General features: G+C 42.7%; 8 protein-coding genes and 1 non-coding gene across 9 annotated transcripts; 6 read left to right on the forward strand and 3 right to left on the reverse strand.

The window, feature by feature from the left end:
* Positions 1-113: 113 nt before the first annotated feature.
* Positions 114-1,817, reverse strand: FMS1 (polyamine oxidase; the record flags this gene model as incomplete). The annotated part of the gene is made up of 1 exon (XM_018878552.1): positions 114-1,817. One exon carries the CDS (start codon positions 1,815-1,817, stop codon positions 114-116), a length of 1,704 nt encoding a protein of 567 aa, XP_018735844.1.
* Positions 1,818-5,060: 3,243 nt separating this feature from the next.
* On the forward strand, positions 5,061-6,788 carry HOL1 (Hol1p; the record flags this gene model as incomplete). Its single annotated transcript, XM_018878553.1, has 1 exon — positions 5,061-6,788. One exon carries the CDS (start codon positions 5,061-5,063, stop codon positions 6,786-6,788), a length of 1,728 nt encoding a protein of 575 aa, XP_018735845.1.
* A 268-nt stretch (positions 6,789-7,056) lies between these two features.
* AWJ20_1656 lies at positions 7,057-7,169 on the reverse strand (the record flags this gene model as incomplete). The annotated part of the gene is made up of 1 exon: positions 7,057-7,169. It is a non-coding gene; the product is annotated as a tRNA-Ser (tRNA).
* Positions 7,170-9,106: 1,937 nt separating this feature from the next.
* Positions 9,107-11,137, forward strand: AGC1 (Agc1p; the record flags this gene model as incomplete). The annotated part of the gene is made up of 1 exon (XM_018878554.1): positions 9,107-11,137. One exon carries the CDS (start codon positions 9,107-9,109, stop codon positions 11,135-11,137), a length of 2,031 nt encoding a protein of 676 aa, XP_018735846.1.
* A 1,760-nt stretch (positions 11,138-12,897) lies between these two features.
* UBP15 (Ubp15p) lies at positions 12,898-16,512 on the forward strand (the record flags this gene model as incomplete). Its single annotated transcript, XM_018878555.1, has 1 exon — positions 12,898-16,512. The coding sequence occupies one exon, from the start codon at positions 12,898-12,900 to the stop codon at positions 16,510-16,512; it is 3,615 nt and encodes a 1,204-aa protein (XP_018735847.1).
* Positions 16,513-17,103: 591 nt separating this feature from the next.
* Positions 17,104-18,888, forward strand: ECM25 (Ecm25p; the record flags this gene model as incomplete). Its single annotated transcript, XM_018878556.1, has 1 exon — positions 17,104-18,888. The coding sequence occupies one exon, from the start codon at positions 17,104-17,106 to the stop codon at positions 18,886-18,888; it is 1,785 nt and encodes a 594-aa protein (XP_018735848.1).
* Positions 18,889-20,142: 1,254 nt separating this feature from the next.
* On the forward strand, positions 20,143-22,446 carry MET6 (5-methyltetrahydropteroyltriglutamate-homocysteine S-methyltransferase; the record flags this gene model as incomplete). The annotated part of the gene is made up of 1 exon (XM_018878558.1): positions 20,143-22,446. The coding sequence occupies one exon, from the start codon at positions 20,143-20,145 to the stop codon at positions 22,444-22,446; it is 2,304 nt and encodes a 767-aa protein (XP_018735849.1).
* A 463-nt stretch (positions 22,447-22,909) lies between these two features.
* MED6 (Med6p) lies at positions 22,910-23,752 on the reverse strand (the record flags this gene model as incomplete). Its single annotated transcript, XM_018878559.1, has 1 exon — positions 22,910-23,752. The coding sequence occupies one exon, from the start codon at positions 23,750-23,752 to the stop codon at positions 22,910-22,912; it is 843 nt and encodes a 280-aa protein (XP_018735850.1).
* A 186-nt stretch (positions 23,753-23,938) lies between these two features.
* On the forward strand, positions 23,939-27,082 carry AWJ20_1662 (uncharacterized protein; the record flags this gene model as incomplete). Its single annotated transcript, XM_018878560.1, has 1 exon — positions 23,939-27,082. One exon carries the CDS (start codon positions 23,939-23,941, stop codon positions 27,080-27,082), a length of 3,144 nt encoding a protein of 1,047 aa, XP_018735851.1.
* Positions 27,083-27,581: the final 499 nt, after the last annotated feature.

The raw sequence follows: 27,581 nt of genomic DNA on the forward strand, positions 1-27,581 counted from the left end.
AAAAGCAAGACAAAAAGCGGAACACAGAAAACGCAAAATCAGATTAATAAAAAACAATCAAGACAAAAAACAAGGATATCATAAGCAAGAATAAGTCAAAGCTTGCTGTCACTTTAAGGAGAAGAGGCTACCGAGTTGTCACCGTCGTATGAAATGTGGAATTGACTAAGTAAATTCTTGGCGGCAATCTCACCACTTCCAAAGGCTCCATGAACACATCCATTCCCGAGCATAGAACAGTGCTCTCCAGCAAACTGGATCCGAGAGTCATGGTTCTGGTCTAGGAAGTCCATAAACAAATCCGGTTCATCGCCAACCTTGGCGGCACTATAAGTACCAAAACCAGCGTACTTATCTTTGGTCCACTGGGTTATTTCCAAACTAACAAGGTTTGGAAGGTCCTTATAAGGCTCGGTACGAATCACTTTAAACAACGGTTCGAAGAAACTGTAAATTTCTTCATCAGTCATAGCTTCAAGTTCTCTTGTAAGTGGGTCAGCAGTTTGAATGCAAAGTTCTTTGAGGCCGCCAGCAACCACGTATAAGTTATTAATAACAAAGGCGTTATTTAATACAGGGTGCTCTTTATTGAGCATGTCATCAGGAGATGGATAGAACACAATTTGGTCACGCTCCTTGGGCCAAAAGACGTCATCAAATTCGAAGAAGATCTTTCCCAACGCACCGTATGAATACCTATCAAGAGCTTCATCAAAGGTTTGAGGCATTGGTGGAGTAAACGAGATCATGCGCTCTTTCAATACACCAAGAGGAACAGTGACGATGACAGCATCTGCATCAAAGCGGAATGTTTGACCGTTTTGGATAGCACTGACAGTTACTTTACCGTCGTCTTCAGTATTCACATCTTGTACTTCGACACCGAGAAGGATTTGACCGTCCCTCAAAAGGGGTTTGGAGTAATAGTTCACAATGGTGTCGTAGCCACCAGTAACGTATAAGTTACGTTCTTGGACATAATAAGAGAGGTGCTTAGATGAAGCGATATCAGAATTAATAGAAATCCATAATTCCACCTCACGCAAAGCTTGGGGAGCCCATCTTCTTTCTTCTTTGCTCAAAAGTTCATGATCCCTGACATATTCTCGGATAAATTCCTGGGCAGGACGGTCGGGTGTATCTGGATTGGTTGTATATAACCATTCAGCATAATCAACCCACTCTTCACAGACCTTTTTAGCCTTGAACTGAGAAGAAGCAGGGCCCCAGGGGGTATAGTAGAGAGGAGCACCATCATCATAGTAATAGTTTATTCCCAATTTCGAGATCAAACTAACCAGCTTGTTCTGCACAGTTTCGTGCATCCAAGCAGCACCAATTTCACGAGGAGGTTTACCAGGTTGTCTACTAGTGAACATACGTCCACCAATACGATCATGACGAGCTTCTAGGATAACAACATCAACGCCATGACGTTTGAGGACAGAAGCGGCACGCAAACCAGAGATACCAGCGCCAATGACAATCACACGATTGGCACCAGGACCTGGAGGGCCATTCAAAGATAAGGATGATAACGAACTAGCGGCAGTATCGCAGAGTTCATCAATAGAGGGTGACATTTCAATATTATTACGGTGGTGGTTAGAATAAGAAGAGCCATAAGAAGACATAGACAATGAACGTTTGTTGCCAGAGGATGGAACACCCATAGGTTGACTGGCAGTTCTTTCAACATTGTCGTTGTACGACTGAGACTTATCAGATCTATTTACATTACTGCTTACACCACCACCGCTACTACTATTACTCTCTGATCCCTCGTCATCACCACCAGATTCCATGAGGTCACTCATAGAAAATGATTTTTGTGAGGAAAACGACTGTCTACTGTTGTACGAAATTGTGGGCAGTATTGGTAAGAAAGAAAGCTAATAGAAAGCTCTCTTTAATAAGAGTTGATAAAAGAAAATAAAATAAAATAATAAAAAAAGTTGTTGATCAGATAATGCCTGATAAACTAAAAATTTGTTATCGCCTTGGTTCCCGATGTAAGATAATGTTGGGAGGAAACAAATAAACGTACCAAGTTGGGGGTAAGGGGGGTCTATATAGACTTGGGAGTAAGCATTGCCTCTCTTTTTTTGTTTCAGTTTTTTACCCTGCATATCTCGGGATCTGATTTGATCTGTCGGAAAAGCGAGGGCGATAGAAGGAATTGAGAAACAGGAAGCGGGATCTGTATGGCTATCATGCTTGATCACTAAGACACCAGACATGTACGATGATGTACTTGGCAAGGTCCACAAAAATACATATTTTCTTGATCTCGAGCGAGCCCCTCAAAATAATCAACTTATAATTATGAAATAAATAGTAGACTCGAGGATTTTTCTTTTTGTTTCTGTTTCTGTTTTCTAGGGATTTTTGAGAGAAGGTGGGTTTTTCACGGTAAATACCTGATTCTTTGGACCCCTATTTACGGTGATGATCGCCTAGGTTATTTTTCCATGGCTCAGCTCCCAGCTAGTGAACAAGAAGATAACACTAAACAACTGGGAATACCCCTCTTTTTTTTGTACAATGTTTTAGTCAGAAGGGCCTTTTGTTCCGAATGTTCTAGGCCATAGCTCCCGCTGACTCACCCTGATGAGCGGTCTTCTCTGTGTAACTAATAGTCTGGAGTAAGTAATAGACTTCCTCTGTCAGTGTAACTAATAGTCCGAGTAACTAATAGTCTTCCTCTGCCAGTGTAACTAATAGTCCGAGTAACTAATAGTCTGATGAGTGGGGTTGATCTGGCATAGTTGTCCATGATTGGTGGTGGTGGTGCCGTGTGTTCTTATTGTTATGTCCAGTAATAGCCGCCCATTGGTCCGTCGGCAATCCGACCGGGTACTTGATAAGACATTCTCAAATTAAAAAATATTTGGAACTGAGCTGTAAAACTATCAAATATATAAAAAAAGATACTATAGAAATAGAGATTCATTTTTTCGATAGTGTGCTATCCATATTTTAGCCGCTAGCACGCTAGTAATGCTTTGAGTCCTCGATGTTGACAATTAAACGGTTGTTCTGCCCCCTCTTTTGTGCCCCTCCCCTCACTGCAAGGATAAGCAAATAGAGGGGATAGAGGGGGGGTATAATACATAAGATAGAGAGAGCGTCGACCCGCTATGCTCTACAAACATATGCTTAGATAATGGCCAAGTTTGCCGCCGTTCCAGACTCATGCAACAGTATACATAAGTTCAAGGATGCTGTTGCCTGTTCTGACAGAAGCCCATTAGCTTATCTTCTTGGCATCCAGGGGGTAGTGGGTTGATGAAACGGCTTACATGCAGGACAGAACGGACCCAATGGCCCCGGTGGTTGATTTCGTCGCTGTTACCTTATGCTCTCCATGTCTTTTTAAATAATAAATTTCTAATGTTTTTCTCAAGTGGGCTGTCACTTGCCTGCTTAAGTTAATATTTCCTTTAATACTGCGAAGCTCATAATACAAGGATAATAAATATACCACTAAAACAGTTAAAGTAGTGTACCTTTCGGATCTAATATTCGAATTCAACTTCAAGAAAATGATGCCAAATAATCTACCTCTCATGTCAATCATATACTCCTGTAAGCTGCAGTTTACTACATTATCAGAAGTTCGATAGACCTATCGCATAGTGACATGCTGTGTATATGCGTCAGTGTGCTTAACCGTTTTAAATTGCCGCTGAAGACGGTCTCCGATAGTCAATCACACACATGATCTTCTCCCCGCCTTAACCGGTTCCGTTTGCCAAACCGGCTAGCTTGCTTAGCTAGTCTATGTCATCCTATTTGGGATTAGCCAGTGATAAGCTATCTTGCATGGCTAAACGACTTACATCAAGCATTGACCAACCGACCAAGATACTTATATACTGCAAGAGCCTTCAGTGAAATCAGTTCTTGTAATTTACTGTTCACCCACGTCCAGTTCTTATCTCCAAAGAGAGAATATTTACATGCTGCATCCAGAGTTGACGGTTAACCTAGTATTACAACCTACCTACAAAAAAAGACCCTGGTCAAATATCACAAACGACTACTGAGCCAAAATTTTATAGGAACATTAGTTTATTTCTAAACAACTACCAGTTTGATCGACGAATCATTGTCAAGCTATCAGTTCAAGACAATTAGTCGCCGGTAGAAATACTGGTAAGTAATGCATCCAGTGCCGGGTAATTAATGCTTAATTCCCAGTACCTAATTTACTCATGCAACCGGCGAATCTGAGACATGAAGCCGCTACAGATTCTGTCAGTTTAAATAAAAAGATCACATAAATTTTTTTTTTCCATTTTTTTTCTTCTTCTTTAAGTCTCCTTACAAGACGAAAAGACCTACATAGAAATATCGGTCTTTCTAACAAAAACAGCCCAAAATTTCTTCATTCTAGTATTGGATCCGTTTGTGTGGTAATTAAGTCATCCGAATAGGTTCGGATTTCGGTTGACTTTTTTCCCCTGAGGCTGCGTTCAAACCACACATTTGAACCTTTACTACTCTGCCTCAGTGCCGTATCAAAAGTCTCTAGACTTTGAAGGTTGCTTGCTCCGTTTGCTTAAGCGCATTTTTACTCGCTTCAGCCCATTTCGAATTTAGTTCGTTTTAGTCTAACGTTCAAACGCAAACTTTTTTTTTTGCTACTATCTGGTGCCTGATTTTTTCACGATAACAGACGCTAAAAAGTACCTTTTTTCGGTATCCGACCCCTAACCCAGATAAGAAATTTAGATCTTTTTTGAGACCCTTTTAAGATCTAAAATCCCACTTTTATCTGAACTTTAGGTTAAAGGCTACTTTTTCTTATTTATCGGTTAAGTAGGATTGACTCTTGGTCAAAACCATTTTTTGCTGTCGAGCAGGCTTGAGAAATACGATTCAAAAATTCCGTCAGCCTTGAAAACCTTATTTTTTCTCACCGATAGATAAGACTTAGTCAGGCAAATTTTCATCTTCGGCTATTTTGCATTGGACTTGGTATCCTTAGTACATTTTTTTTTGATTGATTTACAAAGTAGTGTCTTCTTCTTGCTCAAGAGTTTACATTTGTCAAAATGACTGCTAATTTTTCAGACGAGGACCACCTTCCTGGTACCGAGTATATCTATGCTGACCCAGAGAATAATATCATCTGTCCAGATGGATCTCGTCCAAAAACCAATAAGGATAACAAGATTCTGCTTCCCCAACCTACTGAATCACCTAATGATCCATTAAATTGGGGATTGCTCAGAAAATGTTGGCATATGATTCTCGTTTGTCTAGTGACTGGTTTTACCGCTGCTACATCAAACGATGCCGGTGCCACTCAAACTGATTTAAATGCAAACTTGGGCATAAGTTGGAACTCGTTCAACACTGGTGCCGGTGTTTTGTTCATTGGAATTGGTTGGTTCACTCTTATCCTTTCACCTACATCCTTTTTGTATGGTCGTCGTATTGGATATTTAATTTGCATTTTGGTTGGTCTTGCTGGTGCAGCTTGGTTCGCCAATATCCGGTCCACTAGTGATGCCATTTGGAGTCAGCTGTTTGTTGGTGCTTCTGAATCTGTTGCAGAGGCTCAAGTGCAATTGTCTTTGGTCGACATTTTCTACCAGCATCAGTTACCAGGTGCATTGGCTTTGTATATCGTTTCCACCTCTATTGGTACGTACCTTGGTCCTCTAATTGCAGGTTATATTTCCGATAACCTCGGCTGGGAGTGGGTTGGATACTCTGCTGTTATTATTTCAGGCTTTATTTTGATTGTGCTGTTTTTCGGTTTGGAAGAGACTTATTTCGATAGAAACAAGTACCAGACCACTCATTTTAATGCTGGAAATGTTTCCAAGTCTGATTCTATAGATGAACAGGTCAAGAATGAGTCAAGACTGGCTTCAGGTGATAGTGTCATGGAAAGCAAGAATGCTTTCAATTCTAGTACTGACAGCACTGACGGAGCTTCTGAACACGTTGTTCCTGTCAATGTGCATCCAGTTTCAACCGGTGCTGACGAAAAGCCTAAGACTTATTGGCAGAGAATTGCTCTCATCACCCCTGCTGATAATCTCAAGGGTGTTGGTTTCAAGCAGTATTTCCAAAGAATGTGGTTGACTCTTCGTGTATTTACATTCCCTCCTGTTATTTATTCTGGTCTTATTTGGGGTTTCCAAGATGCTTGGTTGACCTTTTACATCACAACTGAAGATGATGACTGGTCGTCCCCTCCTTATAACTATGGTGATGCTGGTGTGGCTATTATGAACGTTCCTACCCTTATCGGTGCTCTCTTTGGATGTTTCTATGCTGGTGTTTTGTCTGACTATTTCGTTGAATGGATGGCTAGACGTAATCATGGTGTTAAGGAGGCTGAGCATCGTTTGTGGCTCATGTTTTTGGTGGCTATCTTGAATCCTCTTGGTTTGTTTATCTTTGGTATTGGAACTGCCCGTGAATGGTCTTGGCCTGTAGTCTATATTCTAGGTCTTTTCCCTATTGGTTTTGCATGGGGTAGTTGTGGTGACTTGTCCATGTCATATCTTGCTGAAGCCTATCCAGAGATGGTTTTGGAAGGTATGGTTGGCGTGTCTGTTGTCAACAATACCATTGGTATGATTTTCTCATTTTGCTGTAACCTTTGGCTTAATATTGGTGACTTCAGGGGTTACATTGCTGTTGGTGTAGTTGATTTTGCTGTTCTCATGTTGACAGCTCCAATGATTATTTATGGAAAGCGCTGTCGTCAATTCACCAAAGGGATGTACTACAGATTTATTGAAGAGCGTGATGCTCTGAAATAGTTACCAGATCTGGTCATATTTGTAATTTGTAATATTAATGGCATTTTGTTTTGTAATGGTGTATGATTTAAATGGTAGGCTTTGCATTTGACTGCAGGAAGTTCGTGCAAGCAGTTTGTGCAGACAGTTCGTGCAGACAGTTCGTGCAGGAGGAGTACGATTTTGAGCATGGTTTAAAAACGGTGGGTGCCTGTTTGTATTGACTGCAGAGACAGTTCGTGCAGAGGTGTTTGCAGCTTTTTTAAACCTTGAGGTAGCAAAAAAGAATCGTCATGAGCAGGATTTGAACCTACGCGCTGAAACAGCATTTGATGTCCAGAATTTACTCACCAATAGTTGAGTTATTCAAGTCAAACTCCTTAACCACTCGGACATCATGACATGCTTCCGGGTGTGCTCGACTATCCTGTAATGTAACACCTTCAATTTCTGTACTCGACGATGTGTCAAAAAGGCCCTCGTATTGGGTTTTGAGAGGCCAATTGGTCTATCCTTTTGAAATTGCATGGATTTGGTTTTACAGCAGTTTATTTCCATAGTGTGCGTGAGGACACGGACCGTAAATCATTTAGGTGATTGACAGTGCACATGGCACTTTTGACAATCTTATTATCAAGTTGACTCAATTAAATGGGAATGTATTATTCCTCGGTGATTATTCTTTGTAACTAGAACAGGCCCAGTCTTGAGTTATTTGTGAATTTGACCGGCAATGAAAAGGTGAATGACATATAACCAGCCTTAATGCCATCCATATATACGTTGACTATAATTGAGCTATATATTTACAACAGCGTCAACGCTAAAGTAATACCATTCAGACCTAATCAACAACCAATGCACAGATAAGTATGATTTTGTTATTTAATATCGTTTATATCCCTACAATATTGACCCTGAAATAGCCTGATTAGTCGATGTTGACAACCCGAACCCTTATCTTATCCATGACCATCACTAGCACTTCCAACAAACTCATTTTCTGCTGAAAAATCCGACAATCTGTATACCTGGTGAACAAACAGCTAACAGAAAAAAAAAAAAATAAGTATTACTGTATTACTACACTAGAAATTGGCAACCAATTTCTGATGGCGGTAAAGGACCCACTGTTCATCTTCAGTAAGAAGACTGCAGCTGGTTTAGAATGGATGGCGGATATGTACCTGCAATTTTATGCTTTTACATCTCCCGATTGGGCCCACTGCTGAGATGGTCGACAGAGATTCGGAAAGTGGGGGTACTTTCCGGAATTTGGGGTAATGTACGATACGGCTCAAGATGGATATATAGTGGTACTCAAGTGCTTGAACAGTTGACTCGCTGTAGATGGACCGCATGGGATAATAGAATATATTATTAGAAACCAACATATATAGACAAAAATGCAAACAGGCGGATAAATTGCGGGAGAATTGGCAGCTGTTGAATAGCAATCGTTAGAACTGCTAGTTGCTCGGTTTGAACGATACATGGTATACTCCAAAATTGGCCAAAAATATGTCAGCCGCCTGCTTTGATAAAAACAAGTCAGCCATAAAATGGCTTGTGACACGGACAGAACAATTGCTATGGGTCGACCCGGCTGAAAATAGCTGGCGTTTGATGTCGACAGGCTTAGATTTACCGCTCCTGATCTACCCGAGGTGAGGAGACGTTGCAGAGAAGCCGATGCCCCCAGAACAGGCGTTATGCGGGCTTGGGAATAGGAGAAACACGGAACATCCCTGCCCTGAAAGTGAAAAATTGAGGGGTAAAATGCACCTGCGCTGGCACCTGCAGTGAGTGAAAAATTCTGCCGCACGTATTTTGTGTAGGTAATAGCGAGGCTCATAGTGCTCCGGATACGGAGGGGGGGTCGAATCAAATCAAATAATCGGCGGTCAGAGTCACCATCGGTAAAATTACCTTCCAACTGTATACTTAGCAAGTATATTTGTAAGAATCTTTGTTTTTTTTTATTGGTTGTTTTATATTTTTTTGCAAAGTTCAAATTAGACCACGATAGACTGAATAGAAGATAGAGGTGAGTTTTTTGTACTTTGGTGAAGAAGCGCCTAGAATGGCCAGGTTGTATAAGCTCGTGAAGTGGTGAACCTTCGTAGTGTTGGGAGGTAACATTGGGACTGGTCGTCTGTAGTCCGGTAGAACTATGTAGAGATTTTTACGAAGAAATGAGTAATCATTGTAGACTAGTTTGGAAACTACAAAGTCAAATTAAAATATATATTGAGAAGTAGACTTGAAATTCTTGATATTATTCTTTTTACACCTTTTATCATTACATAGTCGGATTTGACTAACAATAAAACATAGAAATGTCGGAATCAACACCATCATTATCTCGAAAAACATTCGACAAATTTGCATCCATAATAGAAAATGGCCAAAAGTACCTGTCTCAAGATGATTTCTTGAACGCTATAGCTCCTCCTAATGAGGACTACCACAAGATTCATCGCAATTCTTATGCTGTTTTGTTTCAAGTAGCTGATAGATCAAAAGCTGGACGCGTTTCTTGGAATGACTGGGTTGCATTTGAGAATATGCTTGATAAGCCCGATGCCGAATATGAGATTGCATTCAGACTGTTCGACAAGGACGGTACTGGAGAAGTCGACTTTAACGAGTTTGTGGAACAGTATAACACGCATCGTTCCGCAGATGCCCTGCCATTTAACTGGAACTCCAGTTGGGCTAATCTTTACTTGGGAGACAAATCCAAGCGTCACAGTTTGTCATATTCCATGTTCTCGCAAATGTTAAGTGGTTTACTTGGAGAACGTGTCCGTCAAGCTTTCCAATACTATGACAAGAATCAAACTGGATACATCTTACCAGAAGAGTTCCAAGAAATTATCACCAAGACAGCTTCTCATAAATTGTCGGACAATTTATTAGATTCGTTACACACCCTGTGTAACATTTCTAATTCTTCAAAAGTTTCATATGCTTCGGTGCGGGCATTCCTCAATGTGGTGAGGCATGTAGACCTTGTCGATGTGATTGCCGAGAGAGCAACTAGTAGATCCAAGGATGGCACTATTTCCAGACAAGATTTCATGGATGAGGCCGCCCGTTCCACCAAATTCTCTATTTTCACACCTCTGGAAATCGAGATTCTCTTCCACTTTACCTCGCTTAATAACAAGACTGGAAGATTATCTATTGATGACTTCCGTCGTATGTTTGATCCTTCGTGGCAGGATTCATTTTCCCGTTATCAACGTGCTGAGAAGATCAAAGTTGACGCTGCCAAGAACGCCCTTCGTGATCCCAGTTCATTTTTGCATGAGGTATTCGAGTCAGCTTATAACTTTGCCCTCGGTTCGGTAGCTGGTGCTTTTGGTGCTACTGTCGTATACCCTATCGATTTGGTCAAGACCCGTATGCAAAATCAACGTACTTCACAACCTGGCCAACAACTTCTCTACAAGAACTCTATTGACTGTTTCAAAAAGGTCGTTTCTAGAGAAGGATTCCGTGGTCTGTACTCTGGTCTGGGACCTCAATTGGTCGGTGTTGCTCCAGAAAAGGCCATCAAGCTGACAGTCAACGATCTTGTTCGTGGAAAATTCACTGGTGCTGATGGTGAGCTTCCATTATGGGCCGAAATCGTTGCTGGTGGTTCTGCCGGTGGTTGTCAAGTTATTTTTACCAATCCGTTAGAAATTGTCAAGATCCGTCTCCAAATCCAAGGTGAGGTGGCCAAGACTGTTGAGGGTGCTCCCAGAAGATCTGCTATCTGGATTGTTCGTCATTTGGGTTTGGTTGGTCTGTATAAGGGAGCTACTGCCTGTTTGTTACGTGATGTGCCATTCTCTGCCATTTACTTCCCTGCCTATGCCCATATCAAGAAAGACTATTTTGGTGAGGGTCCTCAAAAGAGGCTCAGTATTGGTCAATTACTTATAGCTGGTGCTGTTGCTGGTATCCCAGCTGCCTACTTGACTACTCCAAGTGATGTTATCAAGACACGTCTACAAGTCGAGTCCAGAAAGGGCCAAACCTCGTACACTGGTCTGCGTCAAGCTGCTAAAACTATTTACAAGGAAGAAGGATTCAAGGCTTTCTTCAAGGGAGGTCCAGCACGTATTTTCCGTTCGTCTCCTCAATTCGGTTGTACTCTGGCTGCATATGAACTTCTCCACAGACTTTTCCCACTTCCTGGCCACGAGAAGACCGAGGCTGGACATGCTGTTCCATCTGCTGCCCGTACCTTTGAGACCCCAGTCAAGCAGCTCCGTAGTAGAAACGCTCTCAAGATCCTGCTTGACATTGACGAAAACTTTGGCAAACCAGGTGTCCTGACACCCGACCGTGCCAAGCTCATCCCTGGCCTAAAATAGATTAGACATTGTGTAGATAATTGACTATTCTTTCTGCTGCTGATATATTTCAAACAAACGGAACTCAGGATCTGGGGCGCTGCCCTGGATACTACTGTGCTTCGCTTCTTGCTTCTCGGAATTTCATAAACCGATTGTGACACTGTCCGTATCAAGCAATTGTCATTGCTACTTTGAACCCGGGTCATATCCTATAATATTCTTCGACCGAGCTTCACATTTTGACGTATAAATAGATCACCATGCCTGGCAGCAACCCGGGGATTGGTTGCTGGCGTGATTCTGGCCGGCTGCCTCCGGCGGCTGGGGCGCTGCCCCAGACCCCGTCGCTCCTCTCGCTGCGCTCGAGTCGGGCTTGAGGTGGGGGGGAGGAGGGGAGGGGAGGAGGGACCCCGCTACTCGGCAAGCGAGCAATCAGGGTCTGGGGCGGAGCCCCAGCTGTCGGATGCTTTGTGGGGGCGGTCGCTTATGGGTTGCTTGCTGTCAGGTCTCCGGCGGGTTGCTGGTCGGATAAATGTTTCCTCCCAATGAGCCCATCAGTCTAGTTCAGCAGCGGCAGCAGCAGCAGCCTGACACATGAGTCTGGCCCAACCCCGAGAACAGACACACGGGCCGGCCGACATGGCGGTGTCAGGCTGGGTTTAGAGACATCGGTTGCAGCCCGTTACACCGGCCGCGGCCACACCACCTCCCCCCTTGAGCCCCAGGATGCCATCGTCACTCACCCTGCTTATTTGATTGATTGACTAGCCGAACCTACCTGCACCCGTGCATACTTCCAGTTAAAGCTAACTAACTAATAATTACCTGGCTGACAGATATTCTGCCAAACACCTAAGTAACCACATCATCAACAAAAAAAGACCCATCAACTGATATTTCACGGGTTTTAGGTGTAGATTAATTGATCTCAGGAGTAGTAAAATTTAGACTGCTGGTTGACTTTGGATTGGGTTTTCTTTCTTGTATGGCGGTAGCGACTTCCCCAACTGAGACTATCATCTGATACATAGCATTCGATAGTTACTCACATCCGCTACTTAGTCTTATCCTTTACGAATTAGTATTTTTTTGTGGGTCACAATTTTTTAAGTGGTGGTTCTACTTTTGTATACCATTGAGTGAAATATATATATCTAGCAATCATGGATTATCCAATGGAGATTGTAAGTTGAATTGAGTTGGAACAGAGAGCCCAACGTGCAGTGACTGGTTCGCCTCTCTTTGTATATTTTCTTGCTGGCTTGGGCGTTTGTTGCTGGTAGTGTGGGGTTTTTGGGCAGCAATACAAGTTGGTTTAAGTGAAAATATACCTTCTATTGTGAAAGGTTAGATATTGGGGGACAGTCACTAATGTTCTGTGTAGGATGATAATGATGGGGTCATTGATGATGAATCTTCGACCAACTCCCCTGTAACCGCGTCTGTGGACAATTCAGAGAGTGTTGAAGAGCTTTCTAAGCCTCTGGAAGTGGCTACAAATGGTAAGTAAAGTGATTTTATGAGTTCATGAGTCCATGTATTCATGTTCATGACTATATGACAGTGGTGGTTGGCTTGCATGGGTGGCTTGCTTTTAGAGCGAGCCACTCAGGGTGAGCTTCTTTATTTCAATGCCCAGTGAAATAGAGCAAAATGAAATGCGAAGTATTTGCACAGAAGCTTCAGTTGTCTAAAATACTGGAAGAGAATCTAAACAGATCTTTGTGATAGTGTTGGTGGTTGTGGACATGGAATTCTAACACTATACAGAGGAACAAATGAAAGCCAGGATCTTCCCTCCTATTGATGAAGAAATTGAAGCAGATTTCAGCAATACATGGGAAATTGAGAATTGGAAGGGGCTTCCTACTCGTATCAATGGTCCTAGCTTTGAATCCAATGGATTTTCATTTAGAATCTTGCTGTTCCCAGAAGGCAACAGAGCTGATGCTGCTTCGGTATATTTAGAGGCAGCACCAGCTGACCATTCGAAGGCAAAGCAACAAGCGGAATCTCAGGTTCAACAGCCAATTGACGGTGACGACCAGAGCCCTACTCAGGCTGAAGTACAGGCCAATGCTGTTGGTAATGGCGCAGTTGTTGACGTCACTGGTATTAATTCTGTAGACCAAGACGTTGATGTGGATGTAGTATCTACACAAGATGATGGAACAACTGATACACAGGACCAGGAAGAAGAGGACTGGGCTGTGTGTGCTCAATTCGGACTCGTTATGTGGAATCCAGAGCACCCAGAGGTATTCCATAGCATGTTTGCCCAGCACCGATTTAGTCCCGAGGAGGGCGATTGGGGATTCACAAAGTTTTATGAGCTACGAAGATTACTTGTCGCTCAAGACAAAAACACCCATCCTCTCATAGAAAACAACAAGGTAAACATTACTGCTTATGTTCGTATTATTAAAGATCCAACTGGCGTTCTCTGGCACAATTTCTACAGATATAATTCTAAAAAGGAGACTGGATTTGTAGGATTAAAGAACCAAGGAGCTACTTGTTATCTTAACTCTCTGCTACAGTCATTGTACTTCACCAAAGTATTCCGGAGAAGTGTGTACAAGATTCCTACTCAACAGGACCAGCCTAATTCTGTGCCGTCCGCATTACAAAGAATGTTTTATTTATTAAGTACTTCCGAAGCACCAGTAGGAACTTTGCAATTGACGAAATCGTTTGGCTGGGATTCTGCTGATGCCTTTACCCAGCATGATGTACAGGAGTTGAATCGTGTATTGATGGACAAGCTCGAGGGTAAAATGAAGGGTACCGAGGTTGAGGGCGCTCTAAATAACATTTTTGTTGCTCAGATGAAGAGTTATGTCAAGTGCATCAATGTAGATTTTGAATCGTCTCGTATCGAAGATTATTGGGATATTCAACTCAACGTCAAGGGCATGAAGGATCTTGAAGCTTCTTTTAGGGACTATATCCAAACAGAGCTTCTTGCTGGTGAAAATCAATACCAAGCCACTGGTTATGGATTGCAGGATGCTACTAAAGGTGTTGTGTTTCAATCTTTCCCTCCTGTGTTGCACTTGCAATTGAAGAGATACGAGTACGATTTCAACCGCGATATGGAAGTCAAGATTAATGATCGTTATGAATTCCCTGCCGAGGTCGACTTGTCTCCATATTTGGAAGAAGGATCTGATATGAGTGAACCATGGATCTATACCTTGCATGGTGTGCTTGTACACAGCGGTGATTTGAACGCTGGCCATTACTATGCTCTGTTGAAGCCATCTAAAGATGGCTCTTGGTACAAATTTGATGATGATAGGGTGACAAAGGCGACTATGAAAGAGGTTTTGGAGGAGAATTTTGGGGGTGAGGCAGCACCACCACAACAACCACCTGGTATTTCAGTACCTCAGCGTACTAGACTAAATTATAAGCGTCATTCAAGTGCTTATATGCTTGTTTACCTGCGAAAATCAAGATTGGATGAAATATTACCTGGTAATGAAGATGATATTCCGAATCATATCCCCGAACGACTAGAACAGGAAGTTGCTGAGGAGAACGCTCGTCGTAAAGAGCGTGAAGAACAGCACTTTTACATGAACGTTCGAGTTATGTCAAACAAACAGTTTGTCAATTACCAAGGTTTTGATATTGCTAGTTGGGATAGATACGATTCTAATAATTCTGACGATGATAATGGATCACGGCCATTACACTACAAGGTGAAAAAGGCCCAGACAATAGCAGACTTCTTAAACACATTGGCTCAAGAAAATGGTGTTAGTGATATCTCCAAATTACAACTATGGCTCCTAGTCAGCAGACAGAACAAAACATATCGTTTGGACCGAGCTGTTCTTGCTGAGGAATATTCCAATACTATGGACCAGCTGCGGGATCAATCTTTGACGAGTTTCAATAGTGGAGACCTGAGGCTTTGGCTAGAATTCTTACCTACTCCATCACCCACCTTGGAAATGAGTCTAAGTGAGCAACAAATTCAACAGCAACTTCAATTTGCTACAGGAATCTCGTCACCTCAAGGTTCCGACAACCAACCAATGTTACTATTTTTGAAGCATTTCGATAAGAAGGCCCAAACTTTGAAGGGATTTGGTACACTTGTGGTTCGCCCTTCAGATAAAGTATTGACGGCTATCAAATATATTATTAACGCAATGGGCTGGGAACAAGGCACCAGATTGAGCGTCGTGGAAGAGATCAAACCAGAGATGATTGATGCAGTCAGAGTGAAGGCCACATTCAATGAATGTGAAATTTCTGATGGTGATATTATTTGTTTTGAGAGAGATGGTGAACCGGTTGCAGAAGGTGGATACACTACAGCGGTTCAATTTTATGACTTTTTGAATAACAGAGCTCTCTTTTCGTTCAGAAAGCGCTCATCGCAACTGGATGAGCTCAATAATGGCACCGGTAATGGCAACATTGTCATCAATGGGGACGATGAAGCAAACACTCCTCCAACCCCAGAGGGCTCTTTTGAGTTGTGGCTTAATCGTAAGGACTCATATGACCAACTGGCTCAAAAGGTGGCAGCCTATCTCAATGTTGATCCTAATTACTTGCAATTTTTCAGTACCCAAACAAACGGAATGGAGAGAGCACCAGTTAAACGAGGCAGTGGTGCCTTGGAACAGTCGTTGATGCTCGGATATCCTAGCCATCTTCCAGTGTCAGTATTGTATGAAGTGTTGGATATTAGTCTTGCAGAGCTTGAAAAGAAAAAGCTTATCAACATTATATGGTTAACTGATGGTCTTTCCCAAGAACATAGACATTCGTTCCTGGTTCCCAAGACTAACACCTACACAATTCGCAACCTTTTATCAGAATTACAGCAACGAGTCAACATTCCTAAGGAATTACTACCTCGAATCAAAGTATGGGGTGCTCTACACTCGACTATGCACGACAGGTATTCTGACGACTCGCTTGTGGCGGCTATTGAAGATAATGTACAAATCTACGCAGCAGTGGCTCCTATCGAAGAATATGAACTCAATCAAACGGATTCGACCAATAAAAGACTGATTGACGTTTTCCATTTCCAAAAGGACCTGGTCAGATCTCACAGTGTACCATTTACTTTCGTGCTCAAGGAAGGTGAACCATTTTCAGAAACCAAGGTTCGTTTACAAAAGACCTTGGGTGTCTATGACAAGGTATTTGAGAAAATCAAGTTTGCAATTGTCCATCCAAACGTACGACTACCTGAATACCTTCCCAGCACAGCTGAAAATGCCGAACAACAAGCACTTGTAGACGAGGCCAACCAAGCGACACTCTTCTCTCTTATGCAGGAAGGTGATGCACTTGGACTCGACCATGCTGACAAGTCGTCTCGTAGGGCGTACGGCCAACAGGCGATTTTTATTAAGAATTAAATGTCTCCATATGTTTCATAGTGATTTTTTTAGAATTTTATATTTTCTTGAAACCTGGAGCAGAGCCTCAGGTTTCGTTTTACTCGCTTCGTGAGCTTCTGAGGGATCGCAAGATTCCTGATTCTCGGCGTAATGGGGGTTAGGGTGCATCTCTAACCTACTTCAGTAATACAAAAACAAAACAGGAAAGGTATTTTTGATAGCTAGTACCGCGTAATAGGTTCTTTGTCTGGAGGATTTTATAATTGTTGGTCCGGGTAGCAATCATTGCTATCATCCGATAAAACCATCTGGATCATTTGAATCGGATTCTTTACTTGTTAGATATAAAAACTACAGGGATTGATTTATTAAACACGTCTGTTTCACTCGACCAAGACACGACTAGTCCGGCAGAAATTAAGGTTCGTGTCTGCGTTAGGTTTCAGCGACAAAAAATCTAGAACGGTTAGGCAACTACCGACAACTGTAAACTATTTCCAAGGCGTCAAGCTTCTTATTATCTTAAGACAGGTTTTTGGTAAAACACCAATAGGGGCTGTTTTATATTTTGATAATCGAAGACCGGTTGGTAAGGAACAGAATATAATCATGGCGTCTCCTCGATATATCCAAGCCATAGCCGACCAAGTTGTCCACGTCACATCTACGGTTGACCCTGGTACTAGGTTACCAATAGTGGTAATCGATTCTACCGAACTACCAGCACCTTCATCCGAGGTTTACTCACTGCTTGTACCAGCGATAATGGCCAAGCTGCCAAGTACAAATTATGCTCTTCTATTCTTTGCTTGTGGTGCACCAAACAAGCCGAGCTGGTCATGGGTAGCCAAAGCGTACTCAATGCTCGATCATGACTTCAAGAAACGGGTGAAGAAGGTTTATGTTGTACACGAAAGTTGGTGGGTTCGAGCTATTACAGAAATGCTTCGTGGGGTTGTTTCAACCAAATTCAAAAAGAAAGTGGTTCATGTCTCTAGTTTGAGTCAATTGGCCCAGCTTTTGGATATTACTGTCATCGATATCAAACCAAAGGTATATCTGCATAACAGAAAAATTGAATCTGAGATCACTATTCCGCGACATCCCATGCCAGTATTTGGAATGCCTTTATATCTTGGCGATGAGGACGCGGAAATCGTTCTACCCAGAGTCTGGACAGAAGGCATTGAATATCTTCATAAGACAGGATACTCAATCAAAGACCTGTTCAAGAGACCAGAACATTCTACGAGACAAAACCAGTCATTTGCAGCACTGCAAATTATCTTAAGAGACTGCTACGATCGTAACCAACTTGTCGATTTAGATGATTACGGTCCAAGGCTAGTCGCCTCTTTATTAAGGTTGTATATTTATCAACTGCCAATTCCGATATTGAGCAGTTCAATGGTGGAGAGATTCAACAACATCAGCGATTCGCCTCTTCATATTCACGCTATGAACATGTTCAGAAGCCTCACTAACGAGAGTCAAATCCTGCTGGCAGATTTGATCGACTTGTTATCATATCTGGTTCTGCCCTCAGGACCAGGAACATCGCGACCCAATAATACACCAGGTTCGCTCGCTGCCTGTATTGGCCCCAGTCTTTTGGGAAACACTAATGGTGACAGTACCAATATAGCAAGCAGTGTTCGGTTTATTAAGACTCTTGTAGAGTGCTGGTCGCAAATTAGCATTCAAGTACGTCCAGAGACAGCTCTTTTGGCTCGAAGAGCAAGCATCATGGATGCACCCAGTTCACCACAAAAAAAGCTTTCCAAGCGATTCACTCAGTCGGTGTCATCCTTGTCATCAGCCTCTTCAGGTGAGAATAATGTATCGCTACCTATGACCAGAATCCGTACATTCCCTACCGAGCTTGACTTTCAAAACAACACGCTATTCGATAGTACTATTGAGATCCGTCAAGATAGCCGGTCCTCATCTATGTCATCCGATGTTTCAACAGCCTCATCAAGTCGGTCAACGTCGTCATCGTCATCCTCAGATGGTAACCTAGTCGAGACATTGCCTAACATCCCACCTCCACCACCCATTCCACGAAAGCTCAAGCTTCAACTCACATGTCGTAATGGTACCAACTCAACAAACCCGACATCAACAGGTCTTATCCTACAACCGTCTAACAAATCAAATACTGTATCTACGAAATCACCCACCGTACCGTATATGGCCAAACCAATTCCCGTTCCAGCACCTGCTTCACCTACTGATACGTCAAATACCAGCACCAAACGCAGTGGACCTCGTCCCAGAGCAGTAGTTCGTCGTGGGAAAATGGTCGCGGAACTTGCTAAACTCTACGAAGAAAAGTGCAATACAGCCGAGATTCTCGTCAAACTCGACAGTAACCGCAACAAAGCCATCTAATAATCTCCCATACTATCCTATCCTACCCTATCCTATCCTATCCTCTTTATTTATTTTGCAATATAAAAATATCAAAAATATCTGCCACCTCCAGCAACAGGACTCTGCCCTGCCCACTCACCAGTGACATATCAGGTCCAAGCCAACACAATTGACCCAACAATTGACCGAAAATCCACTTATCTCCTGCGAAGCAGGAGCTATGGGGTCTGGGGCTTTGCCCCAGCCGCCGGAGGCATGTCCATTAGATCCAATTTGTTTACACTAGGGCATGGAATAGCATGTGAAAGTGCCATGTGCGGGTATGCACGTTGGATAGCAGGGTCCTCTCGGTGGACGCCGTGGCTGTCTGTCTACAGAGGCCGGGCTGCAATCAACACGGGTCAGGGTCAATCCGTGGCAGTATCCTGGGTCTGCCGCTTTCAAGTACCGGTAACCAGTGTCTCAGTTTTTTTGAATGTGCAGATTTTTCGTGGCAACGGGCATGTGTCAGGTGTTAGCTTTACCATTTGATCCTCCAGAGTCCCAAAAAAGTGATGGTTAATAGGCCGGTAAAAGTTCATTAAAAACCAAGAACCGAGTAGCAGCGCAGCGGTAGACCCCCTGGAAAGTATCCCCGCGTCAGAAACCCATGTTAAGTTGGGCTGGGTAAGAGGCTCTTATTGTCTCAAAAAGATTCATATATGCACCATACCGCCGATCGCAGACGAGATATACGGGATGACGCCAAACGGCGTGAGTTTGGGTTGACCGCAACCGGAGATTTTTACAGGACTCTTTGACTGGATAAACTGGCTTATATAAAATTGATTAGGGTCGTTATAGCAAAAGAGAAATTCGGTTTAATTGAGTATTTTACCATGAAAAAAGCGAACTCATTTGCCGAGAATTTCTGAAGTTTTACATCGGTCGGATCAGAAATCAGGCACAAAATGCCATGACTCTATTTTCTCTATTTTCTCCAGGGTTGGGGAACAGGAATTTTTCACAAGGCAGAGACTTATACGCAAGATAAATCAAACCCACCCTAAAATCAACCAATTAACCTAGGGTTGCAGGGGGGAGGTCGCCCCGTTTTCGCTTGGATCGACTAGTCCCAGCACATGTGAAAAATTTGCCCCATCATTATATAAATGAGAGGTATGTCGCTCAAAATTAGAAATCTTTTTTTTTTTTTTCTTCTTCATTAATAAAAAATCAATTGTATTTTTTTATTAAACCATTCCCCCCAAACACATCCATATAAACACAAAAATGGTTCTTTCTTCTGTTCTTGGATTCCCCCGTATTGGTCCTAACAGAGAGCTCAAGAAGGCCACTGAGGCTTACTGGGCTGGTAAGACCTCTGCTGAGGACTTGCTCAAGGTCGGTAAGGAGATCAGAGCCAACAACTGGAAGCTTCAAAAGGCTGCTGGTGTTGATATCATTGCTTCCAATGATTTCTCTTTCTACGATCAAGTTTTGGACTTGTCTCTTTTGTTCAATGTCATTCCTGACAGATACACCAAGTACAACTTGCCTGCTCTTGATACTCTTTTCGCCATGGGCCGTGGTTTGCAACGTCCTGCTACCGAGTCCAGCCCTGCTGTCGATGTTCCTGCTCTTGAGATGGTCAAGTGGTTCGACTCTAACTACCACTATGTTCGTCCTACTTTCTCTCACTCTACTGTTTTCAAGCTTAACGGTTCTAAGCCTGTTGATGAGTACCTTGAGGCCAAGGAGCTTGGTGTTGAGACCCGTCCTGTTGTTGTCGGTCCTGTTTCTTACCTTTACCTTGGTAAGGCCGACAAGGACTCTCTTGACCTTGAGCCTATTTCTCTTCTCCCCAAGATCCTCCCTGTCTATGTTGAGCTCCTTAAGAAGCTTGCTGCTGCCGGTGCCAAGTCTGTTCAAATTGACGAGCCCGTTCTTGTTCTTGACCTCCCCAAGAACGTCCAAGCTGCCTACAAGACTGCTTACGAGACTCTTGCCAAGGAATCTGGTGTTGAATTGATCTTGACCACCTACTTCGGTGATGTCAGACCTAACTTGGACGCTATCAAGGGCTTGCCAGTGGCTGGTTTCCACTACGACTTTGTTCGTGTCCCTGAGCAACTCGACGAGGTTGCTGCTGCTCTTACTTCTCAACAAATTCTTTCCGTCGGTGTTGTTGATGGTCGTAACATTTGGAAGACTGACTTCGCCAAGGCTATCAAGGTTGTTGAGGCTGCCAAGGCCAAGGTTGGTGCTGACCGTGTCATTGTTGCCACCTCTTCTTCTCTTCTCCACACTCCTGTTGACCTTGCCAACGAGAAGAAGCTCAACCCTGAGATCAAGGACTGGTTCTCTTTTGCTACCCAAAAGCTTTCTGAGGTTGTTGTCATTGCCAAGGCTGTTAGCGGTGGTAATGTTGAGGCTGAGCTTGAGGCCAACAAGAAGAGCATTGATGCTCGTGCCAAGTCTGAGATCACCAACGACGCTGCTGTCCGCAAGAGATTGTCTGAGGTTTCTGAGGCTGATACCAAGAGAAAGTCTCCTTTCGCCGCTCGTCTTGCTGCCCAAGAGAAGACCTTGAACTTGCCTCTTTTCCCCACCACTACCATTGGTTCTTTCCCTCAAACCAAGGAGATCAGAATCAACCGTAACAAGTTCACCAAGGGTGAAATCACTGCTGAGGAGTACGAGAAGTTCATTGAGAAGGAGATCCAAGAGGTTGTTAAGTTCCAAGAGGAGATTGGTCTTGATGTCCTTGTCCACGGTGAGCCCGAGAGAAACGATATGGTCCAATACTTTGGTGAGCAATTGAAGGGTTTCGCTTTCACGACCAACGGTTGGGTTCAATCTTACGGTTCTAGATACGTTCGTCCTCCTATTATTGTTGGTGACGTTTCTCGTCCTGCTGCCATGACTGTTAAGGAGTCTAAGTACGCTCAATCTATCACCAAGAAGCCTATGAAGGGTATGCTTACTGGTCCTGTCACCATTCTCAGATGGTCTTTCCCCAGAGATGACTTGTCTGCTAAGGAGCAATGTCAACAACTTGCTTTGGCTCTCCGTGATGAGGTCAATGACCTTGAGAAGGCCGGTATCTACGTCATTCAAGTCGATGAGCCTGCTATCCGTGAGGGTCTTCCTCTTCGTGAGGGTGCTGAGCGTGCCGCTTATGTTCAATGGGCTCCCGAGTCTTTCAGATTGGCCACTTCTGGTGTTGAGGATGGTACTCAAATCCACTCTCACTTCTGTTACTCTGACTTGGACCCTGCTCACATTAAGGCTCTTGATGCTGATGTTGTTTCCATTGAATTCTCCAAGAAGGACGACTCTAAGTACATCCAAGAGTTCTCCAACTACCCCAACCACATTGGTCTTGGTCTTTTCGATATCCACTCTCCTCGTGTTCCTCCTCAAGACGAGTTTGAGAGCCGTATCCAATCTATTGTCGGTGTTTACCCCAAGCAAAACTTGTGGGTTAACCCCGATTGTGGTCTTAAGACTCGTAAGTGGGACGAGACCAAGAGGCAACTTACCAACATGGTTAACGCCGCCAAGGTCTACCGTGAGAAGTACGCTTCTGCTTAAACACGCAACCGTGTTTTAAGTAAGTCTAATTGCATATCGATTCAACACGATATTGCGTTGGCTTTTGTTACGAAAATTTAAAAGAAAATTTATTAAAAAAAAAGAAGGCTCGGAATCTGGGATTTCAACATCTTTTTTTCTCATGATATATGGGTTTAATGTTTCAACAACTATTTATTTTACGAAGTCTAAGGAAATGTATGTGTATATATTTAATAATAGCTCCTCAACGGAATGCATAATTTAAATTATATATTTTAAGACCTGACTCCGCTCGGGTTTTTATCTTTAGAGAGAGGTATGGAAGCGAGGAATATACATATTTGGGGCGCAAAGAAAATGGAGAAGAAGAAAAAAATCGCAGTAAGAAAATCCAAGCTGTTTATCGTCTCCAATTTGCTTATATTTTAATGAGAGAGACGTTTTATAACAATAAATAAATATACTAGATACAGTGACGGAATCAGTCGTTGGCAGTTATGGTCTTTCGACGACGGCGCTGGTTTGCCGCCGCCTTCGCTTTGACATCAGCTGTTGTACCTAACTGAGTAGCAGCTTCTGTGCTGACAGAGTTGTTAATGTTGTTATCACCGTCAAGATAGAGGCTCGAGTTATGGAGAGTGAAAAGAAGAGCTCTCTCAATTGCGCGATCAGCAGCACGGTCATCGCCTGGAACATTGCTTCCAATGGCAGTAGGAGGGCCACCGGGTGTTAAACTCGCCATGGGAGATGAATAGTTGGTTTCAGGAGCTGGTGTGCGTCCTTTTACTCGAGGGTTAGAATTATTGATTGATGCTGCTGGCGTGGGGGAGTCCTCTGACACCGACAAACTGCTTTCAGTTATGTATGAATATCCCTGGGATGGCGAGTATGTAGGAAGAGTGGCTGCTTTGATTAGCAGTTTGCTTAGTGAGTGAGCAGTACTAAGTAGACGAGAAGAGACCACTGAGTAAATAGAAGGTGCCATAAATATATTTTCATTGATGACAAAATATGTTGCTAACAACCGGACTTCTTGCGGACTCAATCTGTTTTGTTTACGAATGATCCACATTTCAGGTTCTCTGTCAAGCGCTACAACAAATTCCACACCCTTCATGTTTTGTAATTCTTGATAAAGATCGTGACGACCATGGAGGTTCTCATTAAACTGCGATTGCATTTTGAGAACTTGGTTATTGGATGAACGGTCGTAAAAAGGCGATTGTGCAAAGTACTCTAGTACATTATCATTCCGTAGACCACCAAATGCCTGGACCCATTCAGGCGCACGCCATTGTACTTCATCAAGCGGTTCACCATCCATTGTCTTTGTTTATGCTGTTCTGCTATGAGGGGACGAAGAAGCCAAAGTTCAATGTGATGTTGGAGATCGCCATGTCGATTACTGTGTTAGACAGATTTTACAGCCGTTTATCCTCTATTAATCTCGCTGACATCAACTTTATCTTCAACTTATATCTTGGTTTATATCATTAGAAATAGGTTGAAAATGGTTGTTACCTCGCCATTTGTACTCCAGGCTGAAGTACACCCAGAATATAATGCGGCTTCTGCTGTTTACAACTGGAAGTCTTCCAGAACCGGTCTTCAAGTTGTCTTGATTCAGCATGAAACTCCAGTGGTCAACGGTTATTTCGCCGTCGCTTCAGAGGTTTCAAACGATTCGGGTACTCCTCATACCTTAGAGCACTTGATATTTATGGGATCCAAGACGTATCCTTACAAGGGATTGTTAGATACAGTTGGTAACAAAATGTTTTCAACTACTAACGCTTGGACTGGTACCGATCAGACTGTATATACTTTAGTCACAGCAGGTTGGGAAGGGTTTAGAGATTTATTGCCCGTCTATTTAGATCATGTTTTAAATCCTACACTAAACGATAACGCATGTCTAACCGAAGTGTACCATATTGATGGTACTGCTGAGGAGAAAGGTGTGGTGTTTTCTGAGATGCAAGGAGTCGAGAACACTTCATCTTCACTTATTGCTGAAAGAGCACAGAAATTGTTGTTCAAGGCTGATAGCGGATATTCTAGCAACACAGGTGGATTGATGGATGCACTTCGGGTATTGACCAACGAAGAAATTCGAGATTTTCACAAGTTGAGATATACTCCTGATAACCTTTGTGTTATAGTCACTGGACCTGTGACTCCTGAGGAACTAATCAAGGTCATGAGCGAGTTTGATAATTCGTTAGATTATGTTAGTGATGTTAATTTCAAAAGACCCTTTGTTGATTCTGAGAGAGACCCTGTTCCTTTAAAGAACACCCGTGATGAAATTGAGTTTCCTGAAGCCGACGAAGATTTTGGTGAAGTGCAATTGTCATGGAAGGGTCCATCTGCTCTTGAGTTGTTGGATAATACTGCTCTTCATATTCTTGGGTCATATTTCACTACCGAGGGATCAGGTAAACTGCCTCTGGCCATTGTTGATGTTTCTGATCCACTAGCAACTGATGTCTCATTCTATACGGACGACTACATTGATACTATATGTCACTTTTATGTTTCTGGTGTACCTACTGAAAGACTAGCTGAAGTCGAAAACGAAGTTCTCAAGGTGGTAGAGCAACAAGTGAGCAATTTTGATCTGGCCTTTATTCGCGAATGCATTGTGCGCAAGAAGAACAAGTTCATTCTTGGTGCTGAAAAAGATCCATCGAGTCTGGCCTATATTGCTATTGATAACTTCCTTTATGGCTCAAGAGATGGTAAACATTTAATAGAGTGGACACAGGATGCTTCCGAATACGACACATTGTTGAACTGGACTGAGGATGCATGGACGGAGCTTATTACCAAATATTTTATCAAGAATCCTCGCATCGTTGTCAGGGGAAGACCCTCCACTAAGTTGTTTGAGCAATTGAACTCCGAAAAGGAACAAAGGATAAAGACTTATAAGGAAAAGTTTGGAGAAGAAGGACTGAAGAAGTTAGAGCGTCAGCTTGAGAGTGCCCAGAAGGAAAACAATATGCCTATTCCGAATGAAATTATCGACAGCTTCCAAGCGCCCAATCCAGAGCGGATTCGATTTATCCAGACCAACTCAGCCGACGCTGGCCTGGCTTTGACGCCGACTAGCGAACACTCTCGCTTTCAAGAGAGCATTATCAGTGACACTCCTAAAGACTTTCCATTGTACGTGCATTTTGAACAATTTGAATCAAAATTTGTTGCAGTTCGCATCTTTTTTTCCTCGTTTGTTGTGGATGAAGCTTTGTTGCCTTATATTGAAGTTCTGTTTTCGGAATTATTTTCACTTCCTATGGTTTTACCAGACGGAACTAAGCTTTCTTATGAAGAGGTTGTTAGAGATGTGAAGAAGGATACTCTGGAGAATTCCATCTCATCAGCGGGTCAATTTGAGGAGTTCGTTACATTAAAATTACAAGCTACTGTTGAAAACTATTCTAAGGTTGTTGAGTGGGCCATTCGTGCATTATGGTACACTGTTTTTGATGAAGACAGAATCAAAGTGCTTATTGAAAAGCACTTGAATGGACTATCTGAAGAAAAGAGAGATGGATCCAACATCTTGTCTTCAGAGATCCTAAAAGCCACTCTTAGCCCTAGATCTCTGAAGCGACAGTCAGACAATCTAGTCTCGGAGGAATTTTATGAGGACCTTTTTGAAAAAATCGAGAATGGTCAATTTGAAGATATCAAAGCTGATCTTGAAAAGCTACGTATGTCGCTATTCAGTCTCAATAACATGCGTGTGCTTGTTATGGGTGGAATTGATCAAATAAGGAATCCTGTGGCTTCGTGGAGTTCCTTGATCGACGCGACGAGAAAAAAGCATGGCAATGAACAGAAGGCAGATTTAGTACCAATCCCACGGTCTGTTGAAGTTCGTTCTTCAAAGGGTCGTTCGCTTGAAAAAGAAGCATTCATCACCCCTATGTCTGCATCAGAATCATCGTACCTGGCAGTCTTGTCTAAGGGCCCTACTGATTATAAAGACGAGGACATACCTGCTTTGGCAGTTTGTTGTTCATACCTTCAGGCTGTTGAAGGTCCCCTATGGCGAGGAGTTCGTGGTACAGGTCTTGCGTACGGTGCCAGTCTTTTTAGAAGCATGGAACAGGGTCAAATCGTATTGGATATTTACCGTGGTACAGATGCCGGTAAAGCAGTTTCCGTTACAAAATCTATAGTTGAAGATCTCTGTGATGGTAGAGAGAAGTTTGAGAAGCGCTTTATTGAAGGAGCGATCAGCAGCATTGTGAATTCAATTGCATCTAATGAATCCAACTTTTACACTGCAGCATCATCGAAGTTTTTTGACAACTATGTTAAGAAGCGAGGACCAAATTTCAATCAAAGCTTCATGGAAGCTATTAAACAAGTTGGGGAACAACAGTTGCAATTCGTATTAAGGAAATACATTCGCCCAATGTTCCACGCTCATACTTCTATGGTTTTTGTAGCATGCAATGTCTCCATGGTTGAGTCTCTCCAAAAGCAGCTCGCGTTGTCTGGATATGAGGTTACGGTAAATGCTATGGTCGGAGCTGATGACAGTGACGAAGATGAATCTGGCGATGATGATGACGATGATGATGATGATGATGAGGACGACGAGGAAGAAGAGGAATCTGAGGAAGAAATCGAGGAATAGATAATTTTTATTCTACAATATTGAGCTTGAAACTATCGACACTACGGCCCTCTCCAGTCCAATCTTTGTAATAGGTTTTCTTATTATCTTCAAAAATACGCTCTAATTCGCCAATATAAAGCGACTGGTAGTACTCTATTTGAAATTTAGTTGGCGAATCGATTTTTGGAATAGATATTGGTCGCCCCACTAGTTAGTTAGCTAGATATTCAATAAATTTAGAGAAAAATAATGCCAACTTACCGACAATATCTATTGGTCTCCGATAAGGTATAATACCCATATCATAGTTGAAAACGCCCCTAGCATGCATAAGCGGTAAAGTGAACCCCAGCCATTTTTTGAGTGTAGTCTGCAATCCATATAAAAAGGATGTAGAATCATTATCTACTTGGTTGTAAAGTTCTGTTGTATGTTAGTATCAAATCAAATGCAAGGTATTAGCCAAGTGAACATACCATTTTCTCCAAATGCAATAATTGGAACAAGGTCGACATTG

Source organism: Sugiyamaella lignohabitans, chromosome A (genome assembly GCF_001640025.1).
Source record: "Sugiyamaella lignohabitans strain CBS 10342 chromosome A, complete sequence".
In the NCBI taxonomy this organism is placed as follows: Eukaryota; Fungi; Ascomycota; class Dipodascomycetes; order Dipodascales; family Trichomonascaceae; genus Sugiyamaella; species Sugiyamaella lignohabitans.